This window comes from Pteronotus mesoamericanus, unplaced genomic scaffold, assembly GCF_021234165.1.
Source record: "Pteronotus mesoamericanus isolate MK-2021 breed Mesoamerican mustached bat unplaced genomic scaffold, CSHL_Meso_final scaffold_174, whole genome shotgun sequence".
Lineage (NCBI taxonomy): Eukaryota > Metazoa > Chordata > Mammalia > Chiroptera > Mormoopidae > Pteronotus > Pteronotus mesoamericanus.
Window position 1 is genome coordinate 18961489 of NW_026555309.1, and position 16464 is coordinate 18977952.

Below are 16464 nucleotides of genomic sequence, written 5' to 3' on the forward strand. Positions count from 1 at the left end.
ACTGTATTTATCCATGCCTTGGCATTAATAATGATAACATTAATAATAGATTATATGTTTATCAGTTTAAGTAATTTCACAGTAATGATAGAGGTAAGAACTCTTTCCTTAATTACACATGAAGTAACTAAGGCCTACACATGATAAATAATTTGCCTAAAATCAAATATTACATGGTAGTCTATACTGCTTTTTGTAAAGTTCTTTGTCAGGTCCCCACATTCTTTTCTAAGATCAATGTGCTCTCTTCATAATGAGCTTCTTTTAGCTTCCTGAAAATGTGATTGCCACTTGCTATGAGGCTTCTGTATGTGATCTTCTCTTTGTCTGGACTTCTCTTAACCAGCCCTTTCCATTTGCCTCATCAAGTCTCAGAATAGACATCATAGTTTCCAGGGAGTCTTCCCTGAGCCCCCACAAAAAAAGGTTAGGTTTCCCCCTACGTCATGCTGAACATCATGCTGAATGTCAAAAGAATGAAGTTGGACTTTTACCTCATACTATAGATAAAAACAAACAAAAAATTCCCCCGAAACCCATGATATAAGAGCATACAAGGACATAGCTGTCCTAGTGGGTATGCTCTTATATCATTCAGCATTTTTAATTCTAACTGCCTATATACTTTGTCTAGGTCCTGAGGACAGAGTTCATCACCATCCTGTCCATTGATTTATTCCTAACACTAAGTGTTTTCATGATATGAAACAAATAATTATAGCCCTTCACTGACAAGTGACTGAATGCACCCCCAAAGAGGGGTATAAATTTATGTGAAAATCTCCCACAAATGAACAAGGTAAACTTCAGGAGAGGGATGCAGCCCCTGAGCCGTCAGCAGGCAGCAATCCTGGTGGCTGCGGGTGATTAAGTGTTTCGGTCCTGAAGGGAGGATCTTGGAGTGTACCGCACGTCAGTACACCAACCCTGACCTCTAGACACCACATGATATCAGCCAGGATCAAGTTCCCTCATTCCTCCATTTCACTCAACTTCCAGATTTAGATAGTACCAGCTTAAAAAACTTACATGTCGTCATTTCTTAAAAACCACAAATTCTATCAACAAAGATAGGCCTGTTTTTCCCTGGAAACTTTATGACCATCTAGCCTTAACTCAGTCATATCTCAGCTAGTCATTCCTCAATATATTTAATAAACAGTTTGCATATGCATGTGTGTGTATGTTTGGATAATTGATTGAGTTGAAATTAGCATAACATAGAATTAGCCACTTGAAGTGAATAGTTCAGTGGCATTTTTTACATTCACAATGTTTTGGAACCACGGCCTCTGTCTATGACCACCAACCAGTTCTGTGTAGTTGCAAATATTTTCTTCACCCCAAACTAAAACCTTTTACCCATCAAGTAGTTTTTCTGCATCTCTTTCCCTCCTCATGGCCCCTGGCAGCCACCAATCTGCTTTCTATCTCCATGGATTTATCTATTCCGGATATTTTATCTAAAGGGACTCATATAATATATGACCTTTTGTATCTGGATCATTCACTTAACATAATGTTTTGGAGGTTTATCTACATTGTAGCATGTATTAATACTTTGTTGTGTTTTATTGCTGGATATAAGTGCCATAGTTTGTTTATCCATTTACCTGTTAGACAGTTGGGCTATTTTCACCTTTTGACTCTTGTGAGTAATGTTGCTGTCAACATTTGTGTTGGAGTACTTGTTTTCAGGTATTTAGGATATACCCACGAGTAGAATTACAGAGTCATATGGTAATTTTGTGTTTAACTTTTTGAAGAACTACCAAACTGTGTTCCAAGAAATGGCTGAATCATTTTGCATTCCCACCAGCAGTACTCAAGAGCTCCAATTTCCCCACACTCTCACCAACACTTTTTTTTTCTTTTGTCTATAGCTGTCCTAGTGGGTATGGTTTTGATTTGCATTTCGATAATGATTAATAATGTTGAGCAACTCTTCACATGCTTGTTGGCTATTTATGTATCTTCTTTGGAAAAATGTTTTTTAAAGTCTTTTGCCCATTTCTCACTTAGATGATTAATTCATCTGTCTTTTTCTGTCATTGCCCATGCTTTTGTTGCCATATCTGAGAATCTATTCCAATTTCAAGATCATGAAGATTTATGCCTATGTTTTTATTCTAAGGGTTTTATTGGTTTAGCTCTTGAAGTTAGGTTGTTGATCTGTTTTGAGATGGGTTTTGGGGGAATTTTTTGTTTGTTTTTATCTATAGTATGAGGTAAAAGTTCAACTTCATTCTTTTGCATGTGGATATCCAGTTGTCCCAGTACCTTTTAAAATTTTTTTTTTTTTTTTTTTTTTGGTATAAACTGTTCTTTCCCCATTGAATGTTTTTGGCACCCTCCTCAAAAGTTAACAGACATTTGAATGTTCAGTATATGCAGCGCAATGTCTTGTACACTAATAACAAGATAAAATAATTTCTAATATGTGCCTTTCTCTTATAGACATCAGCATCCAATCAAAAAGACAGACTAGTTAATTAACTCTTTGAGTGCATGTAGCAAGCGCTGTGATGGACATAATTAGGGTTACAGAAGAGTCGCATCAAAATCAGGGTAGATACATTCCATGCACATAAGCCATCTCAGGCTAATCAATGTGACACATAAAACAAATTAATCTAAAACCTACTTAGGTACAAAATAGAGAATTTAAAGACAGAAATGAATAATTAACTACACGTGGTTTGTCGGGGAAGTTTTCACCAGGACAGCTTCTGGATTTGTTTCCACAGAATATAAGTGGCAGGAGTGGGGATGGGCCATTTTGAACTAAGAAAGCAGTAGTGGATCAAAAGCCAGGAGTATGAAAATGTGACATGTTTTATTTACTCCTGAATACGCAGACATAATATCATGCTTGGCGCATTATAGGTGCTTAATAAGGATTTGAGTGAATTAATCAAACACTGAATGAGTAGATGATTAAGTAGATCTAACAAGTCACATGACTAAATGAGCATTTCTGATGAAGTAATTCTGATGAATATGTCTTCAAGTGACACAAAAAAATTTAGATCTGATGAATCATCTTAGTTCTGCTGATTAATCTTGACTGAAATATAACCAGAACCTTAATATAATTATGTTTGTTGTTCAATAGGTATTAAAGGTTAAATTCAAAAGGTAAAATAGTTACCCAGTGAAGAATAATTTATTTCCATCCCAGAGTATCATAGTTTTCATTCATTCTTCCTGAGTACATTGCTTAGATTTTGTCTTTAATCATAATGTGTTTATATGTGTATGCTGGGAGCAGGGAAATTAAGCATAAAGAATCATCATATGAATAAACCTTCTGCAAAGTCTTAATTTTTCAGCTGAGGAAATATGTCAGAGTTCAGTCAGGCTACCAAAACCACTGTAAGTATTTCTTTTAGAAACAAGACCATATCCAATTCTAAGGAGCTGGGAAGCGAGGGTCTGAAAGAGGGAGATGGCGGATTAGAGAAAAGTCGCTGCCCGACCCTCTTGATCATGTGCCAGGGTAAAATGGGTACTCGGGGGAATCTGGGAAGCCTGGCATGACTGGAAGCTGGAGGGACCCCACGGGGCTGGTAGCATAGAGGTCCATCGAAGGCTGTTGCCTCTGTGTCTGGGCATGAGCCTGCAGGTGCTGTTGGTCAGCAGGGCCCATGGTCAAGAAGAAAGGCTCGGAAGGGCTCATGGTCACAGAAGGGGGAAGAGTGAGAAGGACAAGCTGGAATCTCTTGGCACCTCTGCATTGGAATTCACTACATTTATAACAGCATGACTTTAAGAGTATATTATTGGCTACTGGTGCCTTTACACCTTCCAAATCTCATACAAGTTTCTCTCTCAGCTCTGAACCAAGTCTTATTAGCAAGTTATTACAGAATAAAACCATACAAGAAGCTAAGTGAGGAAATCGCTTGGCTTGTACAATGGTACTTAAAATAGAGCTAAGTATGGAGCCCTGGTTTGCATCCCCTTACTTTTCTCCTACTCAGTGCTCTGACCCGCTTACATTAATGCTAAAGTTCATTGTTAATCACTTTTTTCCTTTTCTCTTAGCCACCAATTTTACTACTTCTGGGCATATTGTCTAATCGGAGGAAAAGAAGTGCTGAGCACTAAAACCCCTGTACTGATGTCTGCCATATGCACGTTACACTTTCAAATCACTAGTGATCTTTCGCCCGGTGGTCAGTGCTTTGGGTGTATGGCATGGGGGATGGAAGGGTTATTTTGTAATTTTATGAAAATGCCAAGAAGCCATAATTCTCCAAGTTGATATAATTTTCCTATTTATATGAAGACAATTTGAATAGACTTAAAACTATACTTGAAAAATAAGTCATTTAGTTTTTATCATAATACTTTTGTTTGTCCCTACCACTACCTATGCTTGATTTTCTTGGGTAGTTTTTCCTTCAAACTTCATTGTCAGAGAAAGAGTTACAGCATGTTAATGTGTTTAAGTATTTTAATACACATGTATCAAATTATATATACTATTCTGTAGGCCTTCCCCTCCCCACATCAGATATTTTTAGATCATTGTTACTATATTTGCATAGAAAGCTTAATTTAAGTTTGACATATTCCAAAAATCAATCAGTCCTGTGTTTCACAGGATTGGTAACGTTGATTTTGTGTTGATACTAAAGTCCCTGAAGCATATATTATTGGCCTTAATTCTGAGAGCTTGTGACTATTGCATCTGTGTTTTGATCTCTTATTTTTACTTTTTGAAGTAAAGTTACTACCCAGATATTCACAGGAGCTCTTCCATATTTATTTGGGATTAATAATACATTAGTTCTTTCCAGAATTATACCTGAAATCATTAACAGGAATGTGGAATAAAAGCATTTTTTTTGTTCGTACTCTTCAACCTGAAAACCATCACTTTTGTCTTACTAATTTCTGAGGATGTCAAAGCTAATGTCAAAGCAGAATTCTGCAAGTCAGTCTCATTGCCATACCTCATTGATTAATGCCTAAAGTGACCTACACTTACTTGAATTGTATGATATTTTTAAAAACATAATTTTTAAATTTTATTTATTTATGTTTTGTTTCCAAGGTGCTATTTTTTATCTATTTTTATTAAAGTATATTTGGCATATAATGAGTTTCAAGTGTACAGTGTATGACTACATTTACACATCTTATTTTTTTATGACGCAATCACCACACTAAGTCTATAATAGTGTGGTAACTTTGCGTGGTGACAGATGGCTTCTTGAATTGTATAAGTTTATGATAAATCCCTTAAACAATCATGGCTTTACGTGAGAGAATATGATTTCTCCTCCTGCTTGAAGTACCTAGGAACTGGATGTGAAAGGGAAAGGGATCCTGACTGAGGCATTAGAGAAACAGCCTATTTTTCCTCCTTAGCAGCAAGCAAATATTTTCTTCCTCATATTATTGCCTGAGGACATCCTTGGCGACCTGAGAAGGTGGTATAGAGATGAAAAGACAAAGATCTGTCCTGCCTTCTTATTCTTTGTATCTTAGTATAGTTACTGACAGAGAGTAAGTACTCAAAAAATTCAGAAAATATTTAAATATAATCATAATAGCATATCATAAAATTTTAAAACCTCCTGTATCTTCAGTTATTGTAGTTTTCTTACAGCTTCTAACATGATCATTGTATGTGTGTGTGTATACATATACACACATAAATATGCCCTGATTGACTCAAACCCAACGGACCAAAGCCCTAAATAGTCAGGTTTCCTTTTTCAACATTTTATCTTTTACAGAAGGAACCAAACAAGATGGTATCAAAATTTACTTAAAAGTACATGTAAAACACATAACTTTTACACATTATTCTGTATAATTTTGTGAGCGCTCTACATAATACAACAATACATATTAAAAAAACTTTAAAAATGAAATAAGTCTAGTGACCATGTGTCCATTGGTGAATTCCTGTACACAGTGAGGTCTGTCCAGAAAGTATCCAGCCACGCACTATGAAAAAGAGAGACCTTTACTGAAGAAGGTACAAGATACAAGAAATATTGTACATAGGACAGTGACGCCTCAGTCCCCTTCAAAGTAGGCACCTTGGGACCTCACACAGTTCTCCCAGTTGCCATCTGCTGCCCTGTCATATTTTCCTGAATCTCATCGATGGTCTGAAATCTCTTACCTTTCAAAGGTGATTTTAGTTTTGGGAAATGGCAGAAGTCGCAGGGCACCAAATCTTGGCTGTAGGGGGGCTGAGTCACCTGGGTGATTTGATGTTTGGCCAAAAATCTCTGGATGAGATGTGATCTGTCAGTGGGCATGTTATCACGATGAAACTGCCAATCACCAGTTGCCCGTATCTGCGGCCTTCTGAATCATCCGAGTAGTTTTAGTAGAGGAATGTTCATGCTTAATGCAAAATTTGATACAGATTTGTTGCTCTACTCACTCATTTTGAATGCACCAGCCACACAGTACACATGTTCACTCTACAGCATCTACCTCCCCCACTAACTAGTACAGTGAAGTCATCTTTGTTCACACATGTGCATTCCAGTCCACTCTCCTTGGCTGCCAGGTTACATCAATATCATACAAACCACTCTCATTATATTAACAATGGCTGGATTTCTTCTGGACAGACCTTGCATATCCTCAATTCATGATGTCTAATGTCCTTTTCTCTAAGAAACTTTCAGCAATCCCTTGGTTTCTCCTTTATTTTGAAGTTTTTCCTTGGGAAAAAAGAGCTATCAAATAGAAATAGATGCAGGAGTTCCAGGCTATAGATATAAACAACTAGAAATTGTAACTAGAACTATTGTTCATTGAACATCTCAGTAAGTTTAATTAAGTGGATATTTCAATATATACATGTTCGTAAGACTTTCTTTAGAGGGTGTAACAAATGTAGCACTTATGATCTCCATCATAAATATATTAACTGTAGTTTTGGTTTGTTATTTTGTTTGTTTTGGGGAAAGGAATTTTTTTGTTTGAGCTTTTTCTTCTTTTTAAAGAATGAGACTACAACAGTCTTCACATTATATAAGAGCTGTTCTCTGTAAACATAGACTATTTGGCATATTTTACTGTCTTTTGGTAGAATATTTTGGAAACCTTAACCATTTTTCCTAGTCTTTTATGTTAAGTGATTTTTGAAGTATGGTTCTTAACCAGCTTTAATATTACCTACAAAATCATACCAAAAATGTATGGAAAGTAGGCCAAAAAACCGAGCTCAAGAAAAATGAACACAGCCCTCCTAAACCTGTATTTTCATGAGTGTGTGTGGCATTCAATTATGCCTCCTTGCTTAGTAACAATTTCAGAGAACCGTACTGTTCCTTACTTGCAATCTACTCCTTCCAGAGCTTAACAGAGCAGCTTTTGTCAACACATATGATTACTTTCCTGTTATTTGATTAACACCTTATGATTGCCAATGGTTTTTTATTCTCAAAGGGGGGTTTAAAAGTTTCTGTCAGCTTTGTTCCCATGGACAATGCAAAGATATATTAACTCATTTTTATATTGGAGTATATCAGAGAATTATTCCTTCTAACCCCCTATGCCTTTGCATGCTATAATCTCTTTTCTCTACCTTATTTTAATGTTTTACTTATTTTTTATCGGTGATTAGCTGTTTCAGAAGATGTGTCTCGTTGTGGATTTTATTATATTTGTCTGAACTGAGAATCATTGTGTTTCTTGAATCTGTGTATTCCTGTATTTCATCAGTTCTGAAGAATTCTCAGCCATTATATTTTAATATTACCCCCTTTTCTTTCTTTGCTCTCACTTCGGAATGGCAATTAAAGATGTCAGGCTTGCCTCTTCAGCTTTTATTTTAAGCTTCCCATTTTAAAATTTACTTCATTAAATTCCTGAATTTTCTCAAAACTAAATTCTAGTTTACTAAATTTTCTTAAGCAAGTCTAAATTACTGTTTATCCATCTATTATATATTTACTCTTAGTAACTATATTTTTCATTTCTGGAAGTTCTATTTAGTTATTTTTTAAATCTTTTTTATACTACTTTGTTATTCACATTTTTATTTCATCCTATATTGTCTTAAATAGTTCTAAACAAATTTATTTTATTATCCATATGTAGTAATTTTATTATCAGAAGTTCTCAATAATTAATTTGTTAATGGAGTTGAATTCTCCCCTTGCTAATACTGAATAAATATTTTTGCAGAGTATATAAAATAATCTGTTATTAGATGCTTATCTTCAGTGATCTTTGTCCCTGAGAATCTTTTTTGTCATTTTGTGGGAATGTTTCCTAGAGAGATTTTGCATCCATTTCTGATAGATGCCTTAGGGTTATCAAAGATCTGTTGCCATTTTTATATAAATAACTCAGAATGAGTAGTTTTGGACCAACATAGTAATATAAATTAGAATTCTGAAACATACATGAAGGATTATTCTCTTTTTTTTTTAATTTTCCAGGGATGTCTCTGTTTTTTCAACAAGCTCAGTTGCCAGAGATGGAAACTTCCTCGTTCTTCCCTGTTTCTGATAGCAGATAATTTTCTGACCTTGTAAGGACCCCAGATATAGATAGGCAGCTCACTTCAAAATCCTTGCCTATCAGGATTGTAAGAATTAGCCTGTGATCTCAGTAAGGCCATTAAAAATCTATTCCCTTGGTTTACTGAGAGTGTCAAAGTCCTTGAAGTCTTTAACAAAGGCAGTTAATATTTTGAGTTTTGCTTCTCTCTTTTGTTATTTTAAATCCTAGACTATATTCTGGTTAGTACAATGTTGGAAGAATTTAATTCTTGTTGTAGTTATTTTTCAGTGTTAATTTTTTCTTTAAAATTTATCCTTCAAAATATCTTAATATTAAAAAATTGATTTTTAAAATGTATATTATTACATCATATAATATTGTATTATTTCATAAAATGAAAACTAAGAATATGAAATGTAGACCTGAAGATCTATACTAGCACAAGCTTTGGTTTCTCAATAATATTTTCCAGTTTTATTTTCTACCATGTAAGCAATACTTCCTTTGAAATTATTGGTAGTTTTTAATGTGGAATAGAAATATCATGCTAAATAACTACTCAAAAGTGAGAATATATAAAGAAGAATTTTAAAAAAGGCCAAATACTAATTTGGTATCAACTTGCCTCCCATGCCCAATTGTGGAATCTTTCCTCCTACTGGGTGGCCTTAGCCTAATCCCTGAACCTCCTTTTCTTATAGGTAATATGGGGCTAATGATGCTCCTTTCTTTACATACAGGGTTGTTGTGAAGCAACATGTAGTGTCAAAGTCAGAAAAGCAATTTCACAAATTTTAAAGGTGGTAATAATCAATGTACTCAGATGGTTCTTAGAGCTTTAAAAAAAAAAAAAAAAAAGAGACCAAAGATTAAGATGATATGCTTGTGACCCTAGAGAGATTGGGAAGATGGCAGTTGTCAACTAAAAGGTCAGAAATATTCAAAATAGGAAATTAAAAGTTATCACAATAAAATGAGCTTATTGGTAACAAAAAATACTAAGCTCTTTGTTAAAACAAAAAGAATTAAAAACAAAAGTAATTTTTGAAAGATGCTCAGATGCAACTAATATGAAATGATTACATCTGAATTTCTCCGATGTTTTTGAAATTTTTATAAATCTGAAGCTAAGTACTGAAGTTACAGAACTAAGACTATAAAATATATAAATAGGCACTCCCAAAATAGTGTGATTTTTGTCATACATGTTGTAGTACAAAGACTTGTAAAAATTTAATGAAACTTCTTCTTGGAAAAAAATGAAATTTCTAACAATTATTATGCACTTTATTTTTTTTAGCATACGGCGGCATCAAGAAAGAAGAGCAATTATGACTCCCATTTTAACAGATTTTTCTGTCCGAATAACTGGAGCACCTGCCATCATTTTCACCAAAATAATTTCTCCAGAAAATATGCATACTGAGGTTAGAACTTAATTTAGGTCTCGTTTTACTCTTCTTTGTATGTCAGAGGTCTTCATACTTTCAGTGCACAGATTATCAAATGAGCTTTTTGTTAGTAAGTTACTGTTACAGCTATTATTGAGCATTTTCTAGTACTGTTCAATTACTACTTTTTATGTAATAACTTATTTAATCCTCATGATAATGCTATTAGCTTCTCCTACTGTCCTCATTTTATAGATGGAAAAACTGAAGTGTAAAAAGCCTAACCTAAATAACTTGTCCAACTTTTCACAAGTAGTAAGTGACCTAGCGTGGTATGAATTGGTCTGGCTCCAGACCATACACAACCTGTACAATCTCTTTCTAATGAAAGCAACGGTAATATTGACAGGTGACTTACAGTTCTCACATGGATTTCCTTACATGGAGTTCTACTCGTATTACCTTATTTAGTCTTCATAGCATCCTTATGAGATAGATATTATCAGTATCCATATTTTATGGATGAGGAAACAAAGCAAGTTACATGCAGCATGTCATTAGCCGATTACTGGTGGATCCATGCTTCAAGTCTGATCACTATGTATCGGTGTCTCCATGCCTCGAATAGAAATGTAATGATAATGTGATTCATCATAACTTTAAAAAACTCTTCATAAGAAAGGAATTGAAGAATATATAAATAAATGGAAGCATATACCATTCTCTTGAATAGGAAGAATTAACGTCATTAAAATATCTGTGCTACCCAAAGCAATTCTTATCAAAATTCCAATGGCATATTTCACAATACTAGAGCAAATAATTAAAAAATATTTGGGTCCACAAAAGACCCTGAATAGCCACAGCAATCTTGAGAAAGAAGAAAAAATTGGGAAGAGTCACACTAGCTGACATCACACTATACTATAAGACTATAGTAATCAGAACACTATGATACTAGCATAAAAATAGGCCTATATAGATCAATAGAAAAGAATAGAGAGCCCTGAAATAAACCCTTGCCTATATAGGCAATTAATGTACAACAAAGGAGGCAAGAACATACAGTTGGGTAAAACCAATCTATTCAATAAATGGTGCTGGGAAAATTAGACAGATACAGGCAAAAATAATGAAACAAGGCTGCCTCCTTATATGATATACAAGAATAAACTCAAAATGGATTAAAAAATTAAATGTAAGTCCCAAAACCATAAACTTCTTAGAAGAAAACATAGGTAGTAAACTCTGATATTTCTGTTAGCAGTATTTTTTCTGATATATCTTCATGGGCAAGAGAAACCAAAGAAAAAACAAATGGGACTTAATCAAACTAAAAATTCTTTGCACAGCAAAGAAAACTTTCAGTAACAACAACAAAGAGACAACCTATTTAATGGGAGAATATATTCACCAATGCATCATTGATAAGGGGTTAATATCCAAAATATATAAAGGAATACAACTCAATACCCCCCAAAAAATTCAATTAGAAAATGGGGAGAAGATGTCAATAGACACTTCTCCAAAGAGAACACACAGATGGCCAATAGATAGGTGGAAAGATGCTCATCATCATTAGTCAGTGAAATGCAAATTAAAACTGCAGTGAGATAGCACCTGTCATAATGTCTGTCATCAGTAAGTCAACAAACAGGTGCTGGTAAGGATGTGCACTGTCAGTGGGAATGCAGATTGGGCAGCCACTGTGAAAAACGCTGTGGAATTTCCTCACAAAATTAAAAATGGAGCTGCCTTAAGACCCAGTGATCCACTTCTGGGTATATAGCCAAAGAAACCCAAAACAGTAATTCAAAAGAAAGTATGCACCCCTGTGTTCATTTCAGCATTATTTACAATAGCCAAGGTATGGAAGCAGCCCAAGTGCCCCTCTGTGGATGAGTGGATAAAAAAGCTGTGTTAAATACATACAATGGAATGTTACTCAGCCATAAAAAAGAATGAAATCTTACCATTTGTGACAACATGGGTGGACCTAGAGGATATTATCCTAAGTGAAATAAGTCAACTAGAGAAATACAAATATCATATGATTTCACTTATATGTACCATCTAAAGAACAAACAAAATTGAAACAGATTTATATGCTTGTATACAGAAAACAGACTGATGGTTGCCAGAGGGGAGGGGTTTTAAGGGGCTGGGTGAAAAAGGTAAAGGGATTAAGAAGTACAAATCAGTAGTTACAAAATAGTCGAGGGGATATAAAGCACAGCACAGGGAATATAGTCAGTAATAGTGTAATAACTATATTGTTGCCTAGTGGGTACTGGAAATATTGGGGAGAACACTTGGTGAAGTGTAAAATTATCTGACCACTCTGCTGTACATGTGAATGTAATACAAAATAATATTAAATAGAAAACATAATTTTAAAAAATGAAAACAAAGTTCTTCATACAAATTTATTATACTAAAAACTTCATAAACTTTTTGATCAGTTATAGGCAGTTGTTATGAAAAGTTAAGAAAAATTAAGTACAAATTAAATATCATAACCCAAGCTACTATAAACTTTACATTCCCTCCCTAAGTTTTTTTAAAATATGTTTGTATGTGTTATCTTATTTGGTGTTTATGTTAGCCCTATAGGGAAAGTTAGGTTATCCACAGTTACGTAAAAATTAAAACTACTAATATCTTATAGTTACTTAGTAACACAGTTGGTTTAAAATACATGAATATATTTCTTTTCATCATTACTTGGAGGAACAAAATAATAATTCTAACTATAATTACTAAACACAGGGAACTTGTAGGGAAAAAGCTTTTTAAACCAAAAACAAAAAAAAAAGGGTAATCATTTTCGACATGCTGTTGTTTATGACTTCATTAAAACCTGCTCTAAGCTGTTTAGTTTGTATCTGGACCAGTCATAAGTCTCCTTAAATCAGTTCCCTTGGATGACACTAACATGGAGAAGGTTTGTTGGATGTTTCCAGACATTTGAACATTGTCCACATGCACTTCATGACAAGAGGCAGGACTTCTGCTTGTTAAGGGAAGCTTCTGGATTGTTTTTCATTTCTGTTCTCCTTCTCTGAATGGTTTTCCAGCAAAGAATGTTCAAGTAACTCAGTTATGCGGAACAGCACCAGTTAAGTAGTGGACATCTACCTAATGCTGCCAAAATTTTAGCAGTTTGAAGAAGTTAAATTAATTAGTCTAGCTATTTTTGGCTTCAGCACTCTATTTTGTTATAAATCATTTGGAATGTATCCTTTGGAGAGTACGCAGACCATACCACTTGTGATTGTAATTGCCTGCCTACAATTACCCGTTTGTATCTGTCTGCTCAGCCAGATTGTAACCTCTGCAGCAGCAGGTTGCCCTTCAAGGCCAGCCTTTCTCTTTGTGCTGTTTCTGGCACTCCAGCAGTGCATGGCAGTTAGGACGTGCTCAGTAAATATTTGTTGGTTTGAATAAATAAACCAGACTATGCTTAAGAATTATATCACTTATTGAAACAGGGATAGTAGTTTGAGATGTGAAAAAACCAAATGTATATGAAATGGTGAAAAATTCTTATGGTTAGTTTTGTTGCCCTATAACTAGCACACAGCCTGGCGCACAGCAGGCCTTCATAAATGTTTATTAAATTAATCCATTAAACTGTGTCAAGCGACTGTGCTCACCATTTCTGCTATTCTCATTAACAAATGAACTCAAGTCCCAGAAGAATTCATCAATGTAATAAAGGTCAAATAAGTAAGAATGATAAATTATCATCTAATGGCTATCATGTTTCTTTATCTGGATTCAGCCTTTTTTTCCCCCCCTTCAGGAGATTTTAGTGTGTGGCCATTCCTTGGAAGTGAATATAACCACAAACCTGGATTTCTTCCTAAGTGTGGCTCAAGTTCAACTCTTACATCAGTTAATAGTAGCAAATATGACTGGACTGGAACCATCGAGCAAGGCCATGGAGGTAACTATTACCTGATTTTGATTAGACATACTGCATTTGTGCCAACTTTACATTCATAGTAGGAAAACTAAGTGGAATGCTTTCTGCTAATTATTCTATACTTAATTTTATTCAAAATGTGGTCATAAATCATCTTGGATTGGTATTTTTTACTTTTGAAATTTGTTTGGTCTTCTTTCCTATAATTTATCATGCATCTTTGCAAAATTGCTGTGGCCTAGCCTCAGAAAAGCCTCTGTTAAAAACATGATTTTATTACCCTGTTGCAGTTTTTAAAATACAATGCAAGAAAGTTGGTATAGTTTTTACTTACTCAGATACATTAAAGGGATAGGGCCTATTTTGGAAGTGAACTTTGTAGGAGTACTATGGGAATATCTTCAAATAAATAACTTCTAAAGCGTTTGTTTCACATGCTTAGTGAAAAATGGACACAATCATAAAAGTTGAATGTCTGCCTAGAATTTTAATTCTGATCTGGTGTTCATTGGAAGCCTGCGTTATAACCACAAAGCATGTCACTATGAAACAAAGCTGCTTGTTAGATGCTTCTCAAGATATGTTTTCTTTGCTTTTGTTTCCATACTTCTAAGATTGTATCTGTGCTTAGAGTAAATCTTCTATAAAACCTCAAGTGAAGAAACCGTTTATCTATGAAAAAGACATTATTTTTGTCATGAGTTATGCAGAAGGCTCTAAGTTCTATTTATTCAGAAGGAAGGGAAAGAAGAGGTATTCACTGAGAGCCACTTGATGCTAGGCCACATGCCAGGTTTTTCCATGTAAGTTAACTCGTCTGTCTTTAAGCATGTTATCACAGCCACCCTGTGAGGTCGTGATGGGCATTTTCACCATTTTACAGATTCAGATCTTGGGACTCAGAGACAGTGAGTAACCTTCCGGGTATCGTATACATGGCAGTAAATGGTGGATCTCAGGGTTGAATTTAGGTCTTTCAAGTCTGTGCTCTCTCCGTTTTGCCACAGTTCATAGACTATCCCTGTTATAGCAGTCTCTTGATCTTCTTTATTTAAAACACTCTTTTTAATGGTAAAGCTTTTAACTTTCATAAATGGTGATTCTCAAACTCGATCATTTTTTACCACTTGTGATTTCTGTTTGTTTAGTATCTTTTTATAAAAAGGTTTGTACAGCTATATATATATTCTCCAAAATAGTGACTTTTTTTTTCAGTATAAGTTAAACAATCCATAGGAATATAACTATAATTACCTGAGATGAAAATAAGCAAAGAAAAAATATTTCCCCATGGCATTTGTGAAGAAGTCCTTGAAGCAAGCTGGGTAGGATGCAGTCCTTTACATTTCTGTATTATTTGTGCCAATTTTGTGAATGTCTCACATCAGTAAAACCCACCTCATAGATTTATGATGTGTTTAGGAATTTATACAACCTAGCACATTGATTCTTAACTCTTTACCTATCTACTTCTCATGCCTATTAGTAGGATGTAACTTCAGTAAATAAAGGGACACTCAGATTACTAACAGCCCTTACCTGAGTGCTGAGTCATCCCTCAGAATTTCATAAATGAACTAGGTATTGCTTTTGCTGTTTTAAAAATGTGTCTGTGGCCCTTTGTTCCTTCTGGGAGATAATATTAAAGGTATAGACAATATACTGAAGTACAATACAGACTATACAATGAAAAGTGATTGTAAATTTTATTTTATGTGCCTTTTAACACAGTTTAAAAGGAAAAAAAAAGTACAGGCTCTAATGAGGGAGGGCAAATACCTATGAAAAATTTTAATATTAAAAAAAGACCTTCAGTGAAATGGAAGAATATTTTTTTACTTGCAAACGATTATCACAACTTATATCTGATTGTCAAAGAACACAAGACATTTTAGCTTCAGAGAATAACTGCTTATAACGTCACAGTGTATTTTGAAAGAGCTAGTAACTTTTAAAACAACCACACTACTGTAATTTTCAAAAATTCTTTTAGAGAATTAAAAACATAGGAAAATTGAGTATGGCTGAGTTATTGGGGAAGTGCAGGAAAGGGTATGTGTTCATTAAAAATGTGTATCACACAATTTAAAACATGACTTATTTCTGGAATTTTCTATTTAATATTTTTGAACCATAGTTGACCAAAGGTAACTAAAACTGCAGAAAGTGGAACCATGGGTAAGGGAGGACTACTGTATCGCCTGTTTTTTCTATGAAAAATCCATCTTTCCTGAAGAAAACTACAAGTACTATGTTCTTCCCATAGAAAACCGTAGAAGCCATTTCTCTCTGCTTCCTTTTCCCTGCTAAGCATGTTAAATGAGCCTTTAACTATAACCCTTTATCCAGTCAGGTATTTCTTTGGTTGGCTCTTGTGTGCATACAAATAAACCTTTTATCTGCAAAAAAAGAAAAAAATGTGTATCATGGCATTATGAACAACTACTATAAGAATGATGGATTAATAATGGAAATCCCATTAATCAGAACTCTAGAAAAAACCTGTGAATTACAAATCAGTAAATGCTTATCTGTTCTCAGCCCACCAACTGATGGATGGTGTTAATACTTTTAGACGGTCTTTGACAAGATTTCATTTGGGAGATTAATTTTAAAATTTTTCAAGAATGTGGTGGGGAGGGGATTTGTGTTAGG

The 16464-nt window shown here is 34.5% G+C and overlaps 1 protein-coding gene across 4 annotated transcripts in view; it reads left to right on the forward strand.

Annotated features, from left to right (window-relative positions):
- Positions 1 to 16464, forward strand: part of VPS13B (vacuolar protein sorting 13 homolog B) — a 673385-nt gene that overhangs the window by 404332 nt on the left and 252589 nt on the right. For all 4 annotated transcript variants that reach the window (XM_054590316.1, XM_054590313.1, XM_054590314.1 and 1 more), the window contains exons 32-33: positions 9791 to 9917; positions 13687 to 13830. In XM_054590316.1, coding sequence (XP_054446291.1) covers positions 9791 to 9917; positions 13687 to 13830 — 271 coding nt within the window. The remainder of the gene's footprint in view (positions 1 to 9790; positions 9918 to 13686; positions 13831 to 16464) is intronic.